At 40.4% G+C, this 15,046-nt stretch overlaps 2 protein-coding genes across 3 annotated transcripts; one reads left to right on the top strand and one right to left on the bottom strand.

Moving 5' to 3' along the window:
• The first annotated feature begins 578 nt into the window (after positions 1-578).
• Positions 579-7,670, top strand: LOC149743334 (monocarboxylate transporter 14-like). Of its 2 annotated transcripts, XM_089879346.1 has the most exons (8): positions 579-695; positions 1,257-1,489; positions 2,219-2,362; positions 2,918-3,063; positions 4,917-5,312; positions 5,536-5,773; positions 6,208-6,456; positions 6,949-7,670. In XM_089879346.1, the coding sequence occupies exons 2-8, from the start codon at positions 1,282-1,284 to the stop codon at positions 7,161-7,163; spliced, it is 1,596 nt and encodes a 531-aa protein (XP_089735472.1). In that variant the 5' UTR covers positions 579-695; positions 1,257-1,281; the 3' UTR covers positions 7,164-7,670. The 2 variants fall into 2 exon arrangements, with proteins under 2 accessions (XP_089735472.1, XP_089735471.1); XM_089879345.1 differs by lacking the exon at positions 579-695 and having other exon boundaries at positions 805-1,489.
• A 510-nt stretch (positions 7,671-8,180) lies between these two features.
• On the bottom strand, positions 8,181-14,491 carry LOC149743333 (uncharacterized). The gene is made up of 2 exons (XM_089879262.1): positions 14,087-14,491; positions 8,181-14,026 (listed from the first exon to the last, which is right to left on the bottom strand). The coding sequence occupies exon 2, from the start codon at positions 13,896-13,898 to the stop codon at positions 8,412-8,414; it is 5,487 nt and encodes a 1,828-aa protein (XP_089735388.1). The 5' UTR covers positions 13,899-14,026; positions 14,087-14,491; the 3' UTR covers positions 8,181-8,411.
• Between the last annotated feature and the right edge of the window lie 555 nt (positions 14,492-15,046).

Below are 15,046 nucleotides of genomic sequence, written 5' to 3'. Positions count from 1 at the left end.
CACAATGTGGTTCTGTGTGATAGAGTTCGCCAATCAGAAAGTTATTATAATTTATTGATTGAAAAATTACTATAAAAGGGATTAGAATCGGCTAAAAGTGTGTCAGTTATGTCTATTTCGAAATTTATTTTTTAATACGAAGGCTTATAATGCACTTGATGACTATTTGATATACATATCGCACAGATACAATTACTATTGTCCTATGGAATTTCAGTTTCTATTGTCCTCAGCTACAGTTCCTATTGTGTTTTGGAATCTCTTTGAAAAGCGGTGGATAAAACAGTTTCGGCTTTAGCTGTATAAATGAGTTCGGCAATTTTTGAATTCTATATTTTGGCACACCTTGAACTAACCTTATAGACAGCAATCTGCAATAACTGTCCAGGGAGCTATGCGGTTATTACCACAAAACAGGTCTGCGTGGCATATCTACTTTTACGTTGATGTCATTAGTAGTGGTTGATGTTGCATCAGTTACTTGTAGGAAGACACCCCCAGAGAAAACCGAAACAGCTGACAAAAACGTTTAATCGCAGATCAAGATTTGTTTTCGATACGCATGTGTATACGTGGTGACAAGAGTACCGAATGTTTTGGCGGTTGAACGCATCACAACACGTATAGGCTACACATTTCAAAATACTTCCACTTTTTGACAAATCGGCTATACCGACAGGATGAAGAGATTTCAGGTAATTAGAAAGAAAGACCAAGTGGCCAGGCGAAGGGCGAAGCATGAGAAACAAAAAGCAGAAACAGAAAAACGCTTCCTATTTGCACTGAAACGTTAGTTCACGGCGAGGGTAGGATATTTGCTGCATTTGTGTTGCACATTTGCAAAAGACTGTAGATATGCGGAGTTGTGATTATTTCGAAATACTAAATGACAGCTGCAAATTCGTTTCGTTTTAAATAATGCATTTGCTGCAATAGTGGTCACTGACTAATTACTCGCTACAGATATGTATACATGCAGCAGTCAGACGCGACGTATTGTTTGGTTTTTATAAATGCAATGTTAAACTAGCGTTTGTTATATATAGGACAGGGGAATATGAGACACCCTTTGCACATAAAATCCAAATACCCTGATCTTTTAAAAAGATATAACAGCGGTCTATGGGAGTCGTGAGGATACGATTTAATAATTCCTTGAATGTTCTTTGTTCACTAACAAATCAGACGAGAAAATACAATAAAAAGGTGTCCCGTCTTGCCCCATTCGATACTATATTAGAGATCATTTATTGCAGGACCAGGCAAGTTGTTGCAGTTGAAATGCCTGAGCAGCAAACGAACGATATGAAGCTGGATAGCGGTTGGGGTTGGGTTATTGTAATTGCTTCTTTCGTTACGCACACGCTCATGGCAGCGTTATATTTTGCGTATGGGGTTTTTACGCAAACTTGGGTGGAGGATTTTCAATCTTCGGCTGCAATGACTGCTCTGGTGGGATCTACTTCATCAGGATTTGCATCTATGTCAGGTGGGTTTTGAAAAGTAATTAGCCTATATACAGTTTTATAGCTTTAACGTTCACCATCTTTTAAAATAATCTATGAAAATGACTTAAATATATGAATGTATAGTAGGGCAAGGGAAGGCTGGAACCCTTTAGCACATAATACCCAAATATTCTGATTGTGTTTTAAACAATTAACAACGGTCTATGAAAGTTATGAGGATACAGTTTTATAATTCTTTGAATGTTCTTTGTTTACTACCAAAAGGGACGAGAAAATAGAATGAAAAAGTGTCCCATATTCCCCAACCTATTATATGAATGAATGAATGTGTGCAACTTATTTGTCTTAGCGTGGCAGGTCAACGACGACTGTTATAACACGGGTGTTCTGACTGAACCCTTGATGTGTGCATATATGGGCATAAGTATATACTGAAGTAGTAGCACGCCAACGAGACCACATGTATGCTGAATGACACTTCAGTATATTAATTGATTTAGGCCTAAGTTGCCGGTTTTAGAGTAACTTATCTAGTAGGCTGGGTTAAGATGAGACACATTCATATTCTGTTTTCTTGTCCCAATTGGTAGTAAACAAAGAACATTTATAGGGATTATAAAACCGTTTCCCATAGACTATACCGTGGTTATAATTGTTTAAAAACAGGATATTTGGATATTATGTGCTAAAGGTGTCGCGTCTTTCCTTATCCTACTATATATTTATGACCCTAACGTTGTTTATTTCAGCTCCACTTGCGAGTTTTATCTTGAACCGATGGGGTTGTCGGACAGCTCACATGATAGGAGGGATTTTTGTGACCGGGGGCATATTTACGTGTTCTTTCGCTCAATCGCTGTCGCATATCTTTATTTTCTACGGAGTATTTGGAGGTAAACAAAAATACGGTCAACGCTTGTTTACAATGTTTTACTGCTCTATACATGACAGCGCTAATGGATCACCGGTTTAGAGAATACATTGCGTATATTCCGGCAACGATATGTATGCGTAATTAAACTGACAAATACGTGTTAAAACGTATGTGTGTTTTTGTTTTGTCCGACGGAACTTTACTAAAATGATCTTGTTTTGTTTAGAACGCTATGGAAACTGATATTGTAGAAATCAAATGCTTACTAATTCCGAAAGAAATATGAATGTTTAAGTGATTATACTTTGTAAAATGTATTTTATTCATTACTACACACACAAAGGGCCAAAAAAGTTATTTGAAAAACATTTAGTAAAGTGGGGAAAGATGGGCCATATTTTTATTCTTGTTCCAGGAGTAATAAACAGACAACATTCAAAAAATAATAAAACCCTAACCTCACGGCTCCTATAGACCGTTGTTAATTGTTTAAAACATGATCAGGGTATCTGGATATTATGCGCTAAAGGTGTCCCGTCTTCCCCTACCTTATTATATAAATGTTGTTTTACAGGTGTCGGTCTTGGTCTATGCTATGTCCCAGCTGTTATAATACTGAGCCAATACTTCAAACGCAGAAGGGCCCTTGCTGTAGGAATTGCAAGTAGTGGCATTGGAGTTGGTTCCTTTATATTCCCGCTTATTCTTGAGTATTTACAGGTATATATAACTTTGTGAATATATTTACCGAGCTTTCATTTAGTGACATTGCATAATTTTTGTATTGCAATGATTGGAAATTTTGATTTAATCGTGAAATTTACGTTTTTACAGTGTGCTTGGACATGCATGCACTACTTTAGCCGTTTAAAAACTGTATAGTATATAGGGTGGGGGGAGATGGGACATCTTTTCATTCTGTTTTTTCGTCCCACTTAGCATTAAAAGGGGACATTCAAAGAAATATAAAACCGTATCCTTACGACTCCCAAAGGCCGCTGCTAATTGTTTAAAACAGGGTCAGGGTATTTGAATATTTTGTCTAAATGTGTCCCGTCTTCCCCCACCCTACTATAGTATATACAGTTAAAATACACCGTGCTACATTTTTACTTTTTCTGAATTTGTTCGATTTACACCCAACTTAAAGCACGTACCCCTGTATAATCGCATATATGTAAACCTCTTGTAAGTCCTACGCATATATGCGGTATACACACGCTTTATTGGAGACCAACAATGACTCGGTCATAAGTGTGTGTTTTGTTCATTTATATGGCCCTTATATTTGTATGGACCAATTTCTGCCGATTCTGCATGTTCTACTTATTCTGCACATTTCGCTTATTCTGCATTTTTGCTTGACGCGCCTGCAAAATCAATATTTTAGCAGATAAAAGGGCGGAGATATAGTCGGCGGCTTACCATTTTATTAAGTGGCGCATATACATATATATAGCTGCGGGTCCATTGTTAAAATTGAATGAATGAATGAATGAATGAATGAACAAATGAATGAATGAATGAATGAATGAATGAATGAATGAATGAATGAATGAATGAATGAATGAATGAATGAATGAATCAATCAATCAATCAACCAATCAATCAATCAATATAACTTATATATATATTCTCGCGTGGTGGAGCTATATAAGTCGTTATAACGCATGGGTGTTCTGTACACACACTTTTTTAAATGCACGACTGACATTTTAGACACCAAAAAAGGGGTATGTTTGAACAATTTTACATAGACCAGCAGTGGTAGCAAAGTCAAGCTTTATTTCAATGTATGGTAAGGTGGGGAAAGCGAAACACTTTTAGCACATAATATCCGAATATCTTCCTCGTGTTTTAAGCAATTAACAACCGTCTACGGGAGGCCGTGACGATACGGTTTTATTATTCTGTGAATGTTTCTAGTTTAGTATCAAATGGGACAAGAAAGTTAAATGAATAGGTGACCAATCTTACCCTATATACTGTATAAACGTTTTGCAGGCGCGTCTACCACGCAACAATAACAAGGCACCGGACTAGTTATTAGTATGCTATTACCAAATCAAAACATTAACCTGTTCCGGCTGTTCCTGTATGATATAATAGTAAAACATGAGTAACACAACATTGTTCGTTCAAAAGCGGTCGCCGGAACCTATATACTACAACCACTATGATATACCAAACAGACTTTTGTAAATAAACCTTTTATAAGGCTGAATCCGATTTAGATGTTTAACACTATTTGTTTTAGAAAATAACAAAGCTATATATTTTTAATTTAAAAGAAAATAATTCGTACGCACTTTATTTGGGAATTATGTGTAAAAAGATGGAAGTTAAGATCCAATACGAATTTGTAACAGCAAGTTAAAAACAAACGTTAAAAACGTAAACTTATAAAAGCAAATGTTTAGTGTGTTGATCTGCTACTACATAGTAACCCAATACCACAGATCAGAGAGGCCACTTGTAAAACCGTTATTACGAGTGTCCCCTCTCATCTGTTCTAGTACCTCGTGAACTTTGTGCTTACTCGGCAATTATCCAAAAACCTTTTATATACATAGACTGAATACACGTGGAGAGGCGCTATGTTGATTCTATCTGCAATCATGGCTCACCTGTGTGCAGGAGCCATGCTTCTTCTTCCATTTAAACAAACACCCATCAGTACAAAATCTTCTGATAAATTTAAACACAGTGACTGTGAAAAACAAGACTTGTCCAAAAAGGTTACCGCTCCATTGGTTTCGGAATCCGAAGTTTTCCGAGGAGACGCAAACAACAATGAGCAAAAACGCCGCAGCAGTTTCCAACTGTTTCGAAACTTTGTCCGACACCCATGGATGCGTAGGCAATCATCGTTAACAGGCACTGCTGCTTTAAACGACATTCAAGCACCAGCTTTCGGCAATAGAGACGATATTGTGTTGGAGGAGTCTTTGGAATACCTAAATGTCCGGGTGGGTTGTAGGACTAAACGTATAGTTTTGATGTTACATTTACTTTAAAATTGCTAACTATTCTATATAGTTAGTTCAACGGTTTATTAGAGTCGTGAGGATACGGTTTTATAATTATTTGAAGGTCCTTGTTTTATACCAAGTGGGACGAGAAAATGGAATGAAATTGTGTCCCATGGTCCCGCTTACCTATACTATATATACATTGTAGCTTTGTTTATAGGGCGACCTACACGAAAAAGACGAGTTAAAGGAAAACACTGTTGACAGTCAAGCACTCTATATAAGTTCAAAAGCAAATGCGAACAAGAACTTCGTGTCTCAGACGAAGTATATCTTCAGCTCCCCGATGTTTTACTTCATGATTGTAAATAACGTTACAATGTTTAGTGGTATGATGCTGGTGTTTGGTCTCACGCCAATTCGGGCGACCAGCGATCTAGGATTCACCAGCGAACAAGGTAAATGTATACACTTTATAGACCTCTGGTTCATAGAACAGTCGTAGTCGCGTGAATCATGTTGTAATGAAAATAAAATCTGCTTAAATGATGTAGTAGGGTGGGGTAAAATGGGACTCCTTTTCGTTCCATTTTCTCGTCCCACTTTTCATCCCATTTTCTTGTCCCATGTTTTTTTTTATTTATTTCTTTGAATAACGACAGCGAAATCGTGTTATTTTGGACCAATAGCAAAACACATTTGTTAAAACAAGCTATACGGCCAAAGAGTGTGCTGGGAAAGAATGTCAATTAAAAAGCGGGATTGTTGCACCCAAAACAGGCCGTTTTCTATTTTCCCTTTTAATTGCTAACAGTATGAAAGTATCAAGGCAAACAGTTTTAGCGATTATGTTCATACTGCTCAAGTATCACACGTTATTAATGCTTTTCAGGTGCCATTCTTGTCTCTGTAGTCGGTTTTACCAATTTAATCGGACGTTTTTCCTGGGGCGTGATTTCCAATATATTTCCCCGACTTCGACCAACACGGCTCTTTATATGTCTCCGCATATTAGCGGCGCTGTTGACTTTACTGAGTCCGTTTGCCGTATCGTTTGGAGTGCAGATAGCTTTCTGCGCTGCAGTCGGATTGATGTTTGGCTCCTGGTCGCTTTACCCGTTAGTGGTAGCTGAAATGTTTGGTATGTAACTTATGTGTAAATTAATGATATTGGATGATGTATTTTTACATTTTGTACAATATGGTGGGGTAAGACGGGACACCTTTAGTACATGATATACAAATATTCGGACCATTCTTTAAACATTTAACAACTGTCTATATGGAAGTCGTGCGGATACGGTTTTATAATTCATTGAATGTTTTGTGTTTACCCCTAGATGGGACGAGAAAATAAAAGAAACAGTTGTCCCGTCTTCTCCTACCCTACGATATAATATTTCGCCTTACACTTTCAAGTTTTGTAAAAGCAAATGAAACACCCCAAAAAAATTTAAAAGTGCCATAGTTTACTTTGTTATACGCCATACTCGCGTAAAACCATTGGAACAAAATGACTTCCTTTTTAAACAAACTGCCACACGGCCTATTTATAAAACACGCGGCTCAACATGTTACATTGCAGACGCCTGTTCTATTAATTAAACTATAACTGACAACGTGTTTTATACAGGTGACCGCTTCCTAAATGTGGCGTTTGGTTATTTGGAAGTTTTTGACGGAATTGGTTCCTTACTAGGACCTTGTTTTGGTGGGCTTATATATGATGTTACATCGTCCTACCAACTCTCATTTGTGTTTGCTGGGGCAACTCTGGCCGTCGGTACAGTTGTATTAGCTATAGGTTGCAAATTTTTTCACAACCGTCAGGAAATTGCTGTTCAATAGTTAACAAAAAAATTACCTTATTTTTTCCCACATACCTACAAGCATTTTACTATTTGTTTTAAATAGGCAATTTATTGTGTCTATGGATGAGGAGCGTTATGCACTTACCAATGGTTAATAAGATGTCGTACCCCTGTATTAGAATATATGGTATGTAGAGTACCGTGGAGGAAAACGGGACACCTTAAGCACAGAATATCCAAATATCCTGATCGTGTTTTAAACAATTAAAAACGGTCTATGGGAGTCGTGAAGATGCGATTTACAATTCTGTAAATGTTCTTTGTTTGCTACCAAATGGGACTAGAAAATTAAATGAAAAGGTGTCCCATCTTCCCCACCCTGCTACATATATTTCTATTTAGTGTCGATAACCCCACAGTGAGACATGTCAATAACAAAACCCCAGAAATTTTGCAAAAAAACGTCATTTTTCTCAAACTATATATATTTTGCACGAAAATGTTTCCTAAACACAAAATAAACTTGTCACTGCCATGCAATATACCTTAGAGTGTGTTTGTCTCTCCGAAAAATGTAAAAGAAACAAGTTAAATAAATAGTCAGCCATAGAGAAAAAAGAATAACTCACAAAGTAACATACATGGTAACTCGTAATATAACCGCCAAGCTTCTATGACAGTTAATTTCTTTTATTATTGCCGCATTAGACAACGCATCCCTTTTGATTTGTTTATTAACGGATGGTTTTCTGTATAACAAAATAAAAACGATTAAATAACGCAACGTTAAGGAACAACAAAGTACTTACAAACTGTTTGCGGCTATTAATATGATACCATCATTTTGGATTTAATAACTTATACATCTGGAATAGGAAAGAATAATTGGTGAAACGATAAACTTAAAGCGAATATATAAAGCTGGCTGTAAACGTGCATACTAAACTTAAAGTCAATGCAACTACAACTAAAGGACGTATAAGAAAGCAAGGAAGTAAGCCAAACCCGAGTGATGCGGGCGGCGCTGATTGGCTAGACGTTAGAGCACATAAACTTAAAGGCACATAAACTAAAACTTAAACGCACGAACGCAAATACAGCACGCTTCATTGAACTTATATACGATTAACGGTAAATCAAATGCGGGTAACAAAGTAGGTTCGAACTTAAAGTTAACTAAACATATTCACGTATATCTTGCGATAACACACCCGCCCCATTAAGGTCATAAGCTTAATCGAAATATCGCAAGGAAACAGCATGCATCATAAAGGAGAAGGAAAGTTTATACGAGATCAGTAGATAACAAACACAACTTTGTTATTGGTCTCTCTAGAGTAGAATGTTGTGTTTTGACGCGAGCGGATCGAACTAGTCCGTGATCGTCTGGAAAAACCGCGATTATGCGACCGATTACCCAGGAGCCACGGGGCTGACCGTGATCGATTATTAAAACAATATCGTCCAGTTTTAAGTTCGATTTTACATCGGTCCATTTTGCTCGTTGTTGCAGTAGGGGTAGATATTCTTTCTGCCATCGGCGCCAGAACACATCGGCCAGGTATTGTGTCTGCCTCCATCGCTTTCGACTGAGTGTGTCATCCTTATTGAACACTCCCGGTGGTAGGCTTTTCCCTGGTTTCAGTAGCAGGAGATGGTTTGGTGTTAATGCTTCCGCATCACGGACATCATCCGATACGGTGGTTATTGGTCGGTTGTTTAGAATAGCTTCTGCTTCGCACATTAGGGTCAGAAGACTTTCGTCGGTTGTTGTTTGTTCTTTGACCAGCGAAAACAAAATTTTTCGAACGCTTCGAATGACTCTTTCCCACACTCCACCAGAGTGAGATGATGTGGGTGTATTGAACGTCCATTTGATTTTTCTCTGCAATAAAAAATTGTTTATTTGGTAGTGATTCCATTCTTCGATGGATTGTTTCAGCTCACGTTCACCACCGACTAGGTTTGTTCCGTTGTCAGACCTTAGTTCTGTAACATGTCCTCTGCGTGAGATGAAACGTCGTAGCGCTTGAATAAACGAGTTTGTGTCTAGTGTATGGGCTATTTCGAAGTGTACCGCTCGGATTGCAAGACAGGTAAATACGACGCCGTACCTTTTTACTCTGCTCCTTCCTTGTTTTACGAAGAAAGGTCCGAAGTAGTCGACGCCCGCACAGGAGAAAGCCGGCTTGTTTGGTGTAATGCGATCGGTGGGTAGGTCTGCCATTTTTTGATGAAGTGCTTTACCGCTTCTTTTTCGACACATAAAGCATCTGGACAGGATAGAACGTACGCTTGAATTTGCTCGTAGGATCCAAAATCGTTCTCGAAGGACACTCAGTACGTGTTCTCTTCCGGAATGGCCCGATACTGTATGTGCGTTTTGAATGAGCAACTTTGCCGTGTGTGAGTTTCGTGGTATAATAATTTGATGCTTAGCATTGTAATTAATCGGGGCCTTGTCAATTCTTCCTCCGACGCACAATAAACCTTCGCGTAGAATGGGGTCCAGTTTGCTTAATGGGCTCGACATCTTGATTGGTCGGTTATTTTCAATGCACGATATTTCATCGGCGAACGTTTGTCTCTGCAGCACCTGGAAGATTGCATTCTCTGCGATAGTCAGTTCTTCCACGGTCATTGCTTCTATTACGGGCTTAGAATTTACTTGAACTGTTGTTGCCGGTAGTTTTAGCTTTGCATTGGATTGTAACCGTCGTTTAAGTCGCAATAACCACGCTATGGTTCTTGTGAATTTGGTCCAGCTAGAGTATTTATTGAAAAGGTGGTGAATCGGATCTTCGTTAATGGGTGCGGTAAGCAAGGCCATGGATATTGGACACCTCTTTACTTCGTCGTCTTCTTCGCTGACATTCAGAAAGTCTGGTTGTGCGGGCCAATTCGTTTCTGATTTCCAGAGAAAATCTGGTCCAGTTAACCATCGTTTGTTGTTAAGGAACTCCTTCGCGTTAAGTCCTCGCGACAGGTCGTCGGCTGGGTTAAGCTTTGTAGGAATATACTTCCATTGATCCACGTTAGTTTTGTCTTTAACTACGGAAATACGATTTGCCACGTATGTATGAAAGCTCTTGGTTTCGTTTTGTAGATACCGCAGGACCGTCGCACTATCTGTCCAATACACCGACGGCATTGTTAATATGTCGAGACTCTGCTGAAGCATGGAATCGAGGGTGGTGGAGACGGTTGCCGCGGTAAGCTCCAGGCGCGGTATTGTCATCGGCTTAACTGGGGCCAGTCGTGTCTTTGCGCATCCGAAGCTGCAGTGAACTTCTCCTTTACTGTTCACGCATCTTATGTACGAGACGGCACCGTACGCTTCCGTGGACGCGTCTGAAAAATGATGCAGTTGGGCCTGCGTTATTTTACCGAATCCTGCTGGCTTTAGGCAACGGGGTATGTGGAAGTTAGCGAGACCTCGCAGTTCCGCTAACCAGTTCGACCATCGGAGCCTTGCTTTGATTGGAATTGGTTCGTCCCACAGTAGCTTCAGCTTGCATAGCGTTTGCAGAAGGACCTTGGCTGGTTGGACGACCGGGGCGCCAAAGCCTAGAGGATCGTACATTGAATTTACGATGGATAGGATTCCTCGCCGGGTACAAGGTTTGTCCTTTAGACGTATTTTAAAACAAAGGGAATCGCCTTCTACGTTCCACTGGAGGCCAAGGGCTCTCTCGACGGGCAGCGTTTGCTTTTCTAAATCTAGCCCCTTGACGCTACTTGTTTGTTCAGCGTGTGGAATAGCGTTTATGACTTCCCGCGAGTTACTAATCCATTTAGTGATCCGAAATCCGCCTCTCGATAGTAAGTGCTGTAAGTTGTTTACCATGTCGATCGCAGTTGCAGAGTTTGGAAGGGCCTTTAGGCAATCGTCTACATAGAAGTTTCTCTGTACCGTTTCGGCGACGTCCGCTGGATATTCGTCTGCGTGGTCAGAGGCGGTTGTCCTCAAAGCGAAGTTGGCACAACTAGGCGAACAGACCGTTCCGAAGAGGTAGACCGTCATTCTGTAGTCCAGCAATTGTCCGTCCAGGTCACCGTTTTCCCACCAGAGAAAACGAAATAGGTCTCTGTGCTTCTCCGGGACTCGTACCTGATGAAACATTGATTTAAAATCTCCCATTATGGCTATATTGTTTTGGCGGAATCGTTGAAGGACCTCAAACAAGGAATTAGTTAGATTGGGTCCAGGTAGAAGGTTATCGTTTAAGGATGTGCCCTTAAACTTAGCAGAGCAGTCGAATACCACTCGAAGCTTCCCTGGTTTCTCGGGATGATAAACTCTATGATGTGGTACGTACCAGGTTGTGCGGTCTGTCGGCTTAATAATTGTAACTTTCTCTGCATATCCGCTATGCAACATGTCGTCGATGGCGGTCTTGTAGTCGCTGAAAAACGTTTGGTTTCGGTTGAACTTACGTTTAAGGCTGTTGGCTCGTTGCTCTGCTTGGGCTCGATTTGGTGGCATTTTTAAGTCGACGTTTTTGAGAGGTGGTGCGATCTCGTAATGGCCATCCGGTAGGTGACGTAGTGAGTTTTTAACCAGGTTCATGAATTGTTGATCGGTTCTAGACAGCTCTTGCTTCGCATTTTGATGACAATCCTGTATATCTGCACACAGAGAACACATATTTTCCGTATGCAATTTTAAAGAAAATGTTTTTACTGTTGTTGGGCGTTTGCTGGGGCAGTTAAACACCCATCCGATTGACGTTCTTAGCGCGTAATAGTCTTTATCGCTTGCGACAACTTGTTTTGGTTGTAGAATTTTCGGATTGTCGTTTCCAATTAGCAACGTTACTTCCGCGTTTATGTTCGGGATATCGATAAAACTGAATTCCGGGAACATAGCTATGTCGTCCTGATGTGCCATGTCGTCCTTCGTCACAGGTAGTTCTTTGGTTGAATACATAGGGTTAACAGTTATACGTACGTTTTCGTCGAGATCAGCGATTTCCAAGTGTTTTATCAACATGACGGTTTGGTTGCGCAGTTTTCTGTTTATTGTGGTTGTACTTATCCGGATTGGTGGTCCAGTGATACCGAGGTCGGAAAGAAGCGAACTGGTTATGAAGGATGAATTGCTACCTGGATCTAGGAACGCGTGCGTAACGATCGTTTTACCGGAACGCGGGTGACGCACCTTTACTGGGAGAATTGGCAGAAGAGCTCTCATTGGTTTATGCCCTTTGATGGCGGACGTCGTTGTATGGTGGCTCTCGAGACGTATTGGACGTTCTGGCTCTGCATTGTGGAGATCGGGCGTAGGATGAAGCAGGGTTGTATGGGCTTTAGTGCAACCGGGTTTTTTGCAAGGGTTTATCCGTCGACAGTGGGAAGCCGTATGTCCACGTTGTAGGCAAGCTATGCACAACATTTTCTCAATGACGAATGAAAGACGATCGCTGTAGCATAAGTTTCGAAATTTCCAGCACTGATTAAGGAAATGTGGTGCGTGACACATCTGGCATTCCGTATTAGTTACCTCTGTAGCAAAGGACTTGGGGGATTGAGATGACGTACGTTGAAGGGAAGTGCGTTTCTCGTATCTTGATGGAGTGTACATGTAGTTGGTTGCTTCTCTTGTTTTCTTCGTAACGAAGCTGGCGAGGTGGTCTATACTTATTTCCGTCATTTTAGTAAACAATATATCGTCGGCCACGGATTCCCAGGAGGTTTGCCATTGTGCGGGCAACCGACGTAGTATTTTTTCGATAATGTCCATACTGTCCATTTTATGGAGGTAGTTGATCCCTGCTAATGTACATGTGCATGCCGTGAGTTTTGCGGAGAACTCGATTAACCCATGCTTATCTGTCAAACGCAGGGTAGGTCCGAAAATAACTTTGTCCATACATGCTCTTGCTATCTGGAATTTTTGTCCGAACGTTTGCTGAAGTAGATCTCTTGCCCTTTGGTATCCTTCATTGCGTGGCATGTGTTGGCATCCTTGAACCAGGAGACCGGCACTACCTTTAGTGTATTTGGCGAGAAAGAACAGCTTTTGTTTGTCGTCGGATAGTTTGTTGGCGACTATCGTATCGAACGCGTCTATAAAGTTGCAATATTCTGATGGATCGCCTTCGAACGATGGTGGTTCTTGTGCGGGTAACCTGGAACATAGACTTGTGAGGATGGCGTTGTCGACCGGCGGTGGAGCGGATTCGACTGCTATTGGACGCGTTGGTTTTGCTGGGCATGCAAACATGGATGATGAGGTGTTTGGTGCCCGATGCTTCGTCGATTCGCCCAAATTGTGGGAGTTGTCTTTCAGGCAGCTCATTTCCGCCGCCGTTTCAGCGATTTCTGCCTTTAAGAGCAATTCCCGTTTCCGGTGTCTGTACGTAAGCTCTTGCTCCTCCATGCGGCGTTGGCGTGCGAAGTTTTCTGCCTCTATTTGTTGTTTTCGGCTCAATTCCTCTTCCTCGAAATCGAGGCGCAGTTTTATTTGCAACTCTTCCAATCTGTTTAGTTGTTGTTCAGTTTCGGCCCGCGCGATTAGAGCAGCGCGTTTCTCTTCTGTGCTCACCAGCGTGGTCTTTGAAGGTAGGCTGGTGCGACTGTTGGAATGTTGACTGCCTGCGTGTGACGGCTCGTCGACGTCGGAGTTTGACATCCTTTTCAAACGCTGTTTTGTCCGGACTGTTATGTTAGATTGCAGTTCATCGACCGTTTCAGGAGGGTCGGTAAAACTTGCTGCAAGCATTGGTGAATTTGATGCAGCTTCTCCGATTTGGTTTCTTGTTGAATCCATAATGATGGGTCTTCTAAATGCCAGTTTAAAACTGTATAACCGCCAAGCTTCTATGACAGTTAATTTCTTTTATTATTGCCGCATTAGACAACGCATCCCTTTTGATTTGTTTATTAACGGATGGTTTTCTGTATAACAAAATAAAAACGATTAAATAACGCAACGTTAAGGAACAACAAAGTACTTACAAACTGTTTGCGGCTATTAATATGATACCATCATTTTGGATTTAATAACTTATACATCTGGAATAGGAAAGAATAATTGGTGAAACGATAAACTTAAAGCGAATATATAAAGCTGGCTGTAAACGTGCATACTAAACTTAAAGTCAATGCAACTACAACTAAAGGACGTATAAGAAAGCAAGGAAGTAAGCCAAACCCGAGTGATGCGGGCGGCGCTGATTGGCTAGACGTTAGAGCACATAAACTTAAAGGCACATAAACTAAAACTTAAACGCACGAACGCAAATACAGCACGCTTCATTGAACTTATATACGATTAACGGTAAATCAAATGCGGGTAACAAAGTAGGTTCGAACTTAAAGTTAACTAAACATATTCACGTATATCTTGCGATAACACGTAAGCTTGCACGAGTTGTATGAAACAGAACACAAGTGTTATAACGACTGTCGTTTTCCGATCACGCGAGGATAAAGTAAGTTTCATATACACATAAAACAGTGTAGAGAAGGATAGCATATAGCAATTAAAATGACCATGAAAGGCATTGCCTATACAGCCGTTAAAATTACAGTTTAATGTTTGTAAATTTCGCTTCACTTTTTATAGTAGGGTGGGGGGAGATTGGACACCTGTTTATTCTAATTCGTACAATTTGGTAGTAAACAAAACATATTCAAAGGAGTTATAAAACCGTATCCTCACGACTCCTGCAGACCGTTGTTAATTATTTGAAACACAAACAGGGTATTTGGATTTTATGCGTGTGTCCCATCTTCCCCAACCCTGCTATATATCATATTTCTATAACATATAATAAAAAGCTATAATACTGTTCAACGCAGGTATTAAACTTGTGCAGCTTGAATTTTAACTTTGTTCATGTATTTCCCCATGTAATACCCATATTTATTCGTCCGCATATCGTAACCATATGATACCGGGTTCGAGACTCGATG

Source organism: Ciona robusta, chromosome 1 (assembly GCF_009617815.1).
Source record: "Ciona robusta chromosome 1, ASM961781v2".
NCBI classification, from domain to species: Eukaryota; Metazoa; Chordata; class Ascidiacea; order Phlebobranchia; family Cionidae; genus Ciona; species Ciona robusta.
The sequence above is the reverse complement of the archived record's forward strand: the minus strand, read 5'-3'. Positions and strand labels throughout refer to the sequence as shown.

What these genes read in the sequence shown, in the direction of transcription:
- LOC149743333 (XM_089879262.1), bottom strand. Translation starts at nt 13,898, where the DNA reads ATGGATTCAACAAGAAACCAAATCGGAGAAGCTGCATCAAATTCACCA.
- LOC149743334 (XM_089879345.1), top strand. Translation starts at nt 1,123, where the DNA reads ATGGGAGTCGTGAGGATACGATTTAATAATTCCTTGAATGTTCTTTGT. An exon ending in TTATTCTTGAGTATTTACAG is followed by an intron (nt 3,064 to 4,916) that starts GTATATATAACT and finishes TTATATACATAG; the next exon opens with ACTGAATACACGTGGAGAGG. An exon ending in AGTGGTAGCTGAAATGTTTG is followed by an intron (nt 6,457 to 6,948) that starts GTATGTAACTTA and finishes TGTTTTATACAG; the next exon opens with GTGACCGCTTCCTAAATGTG.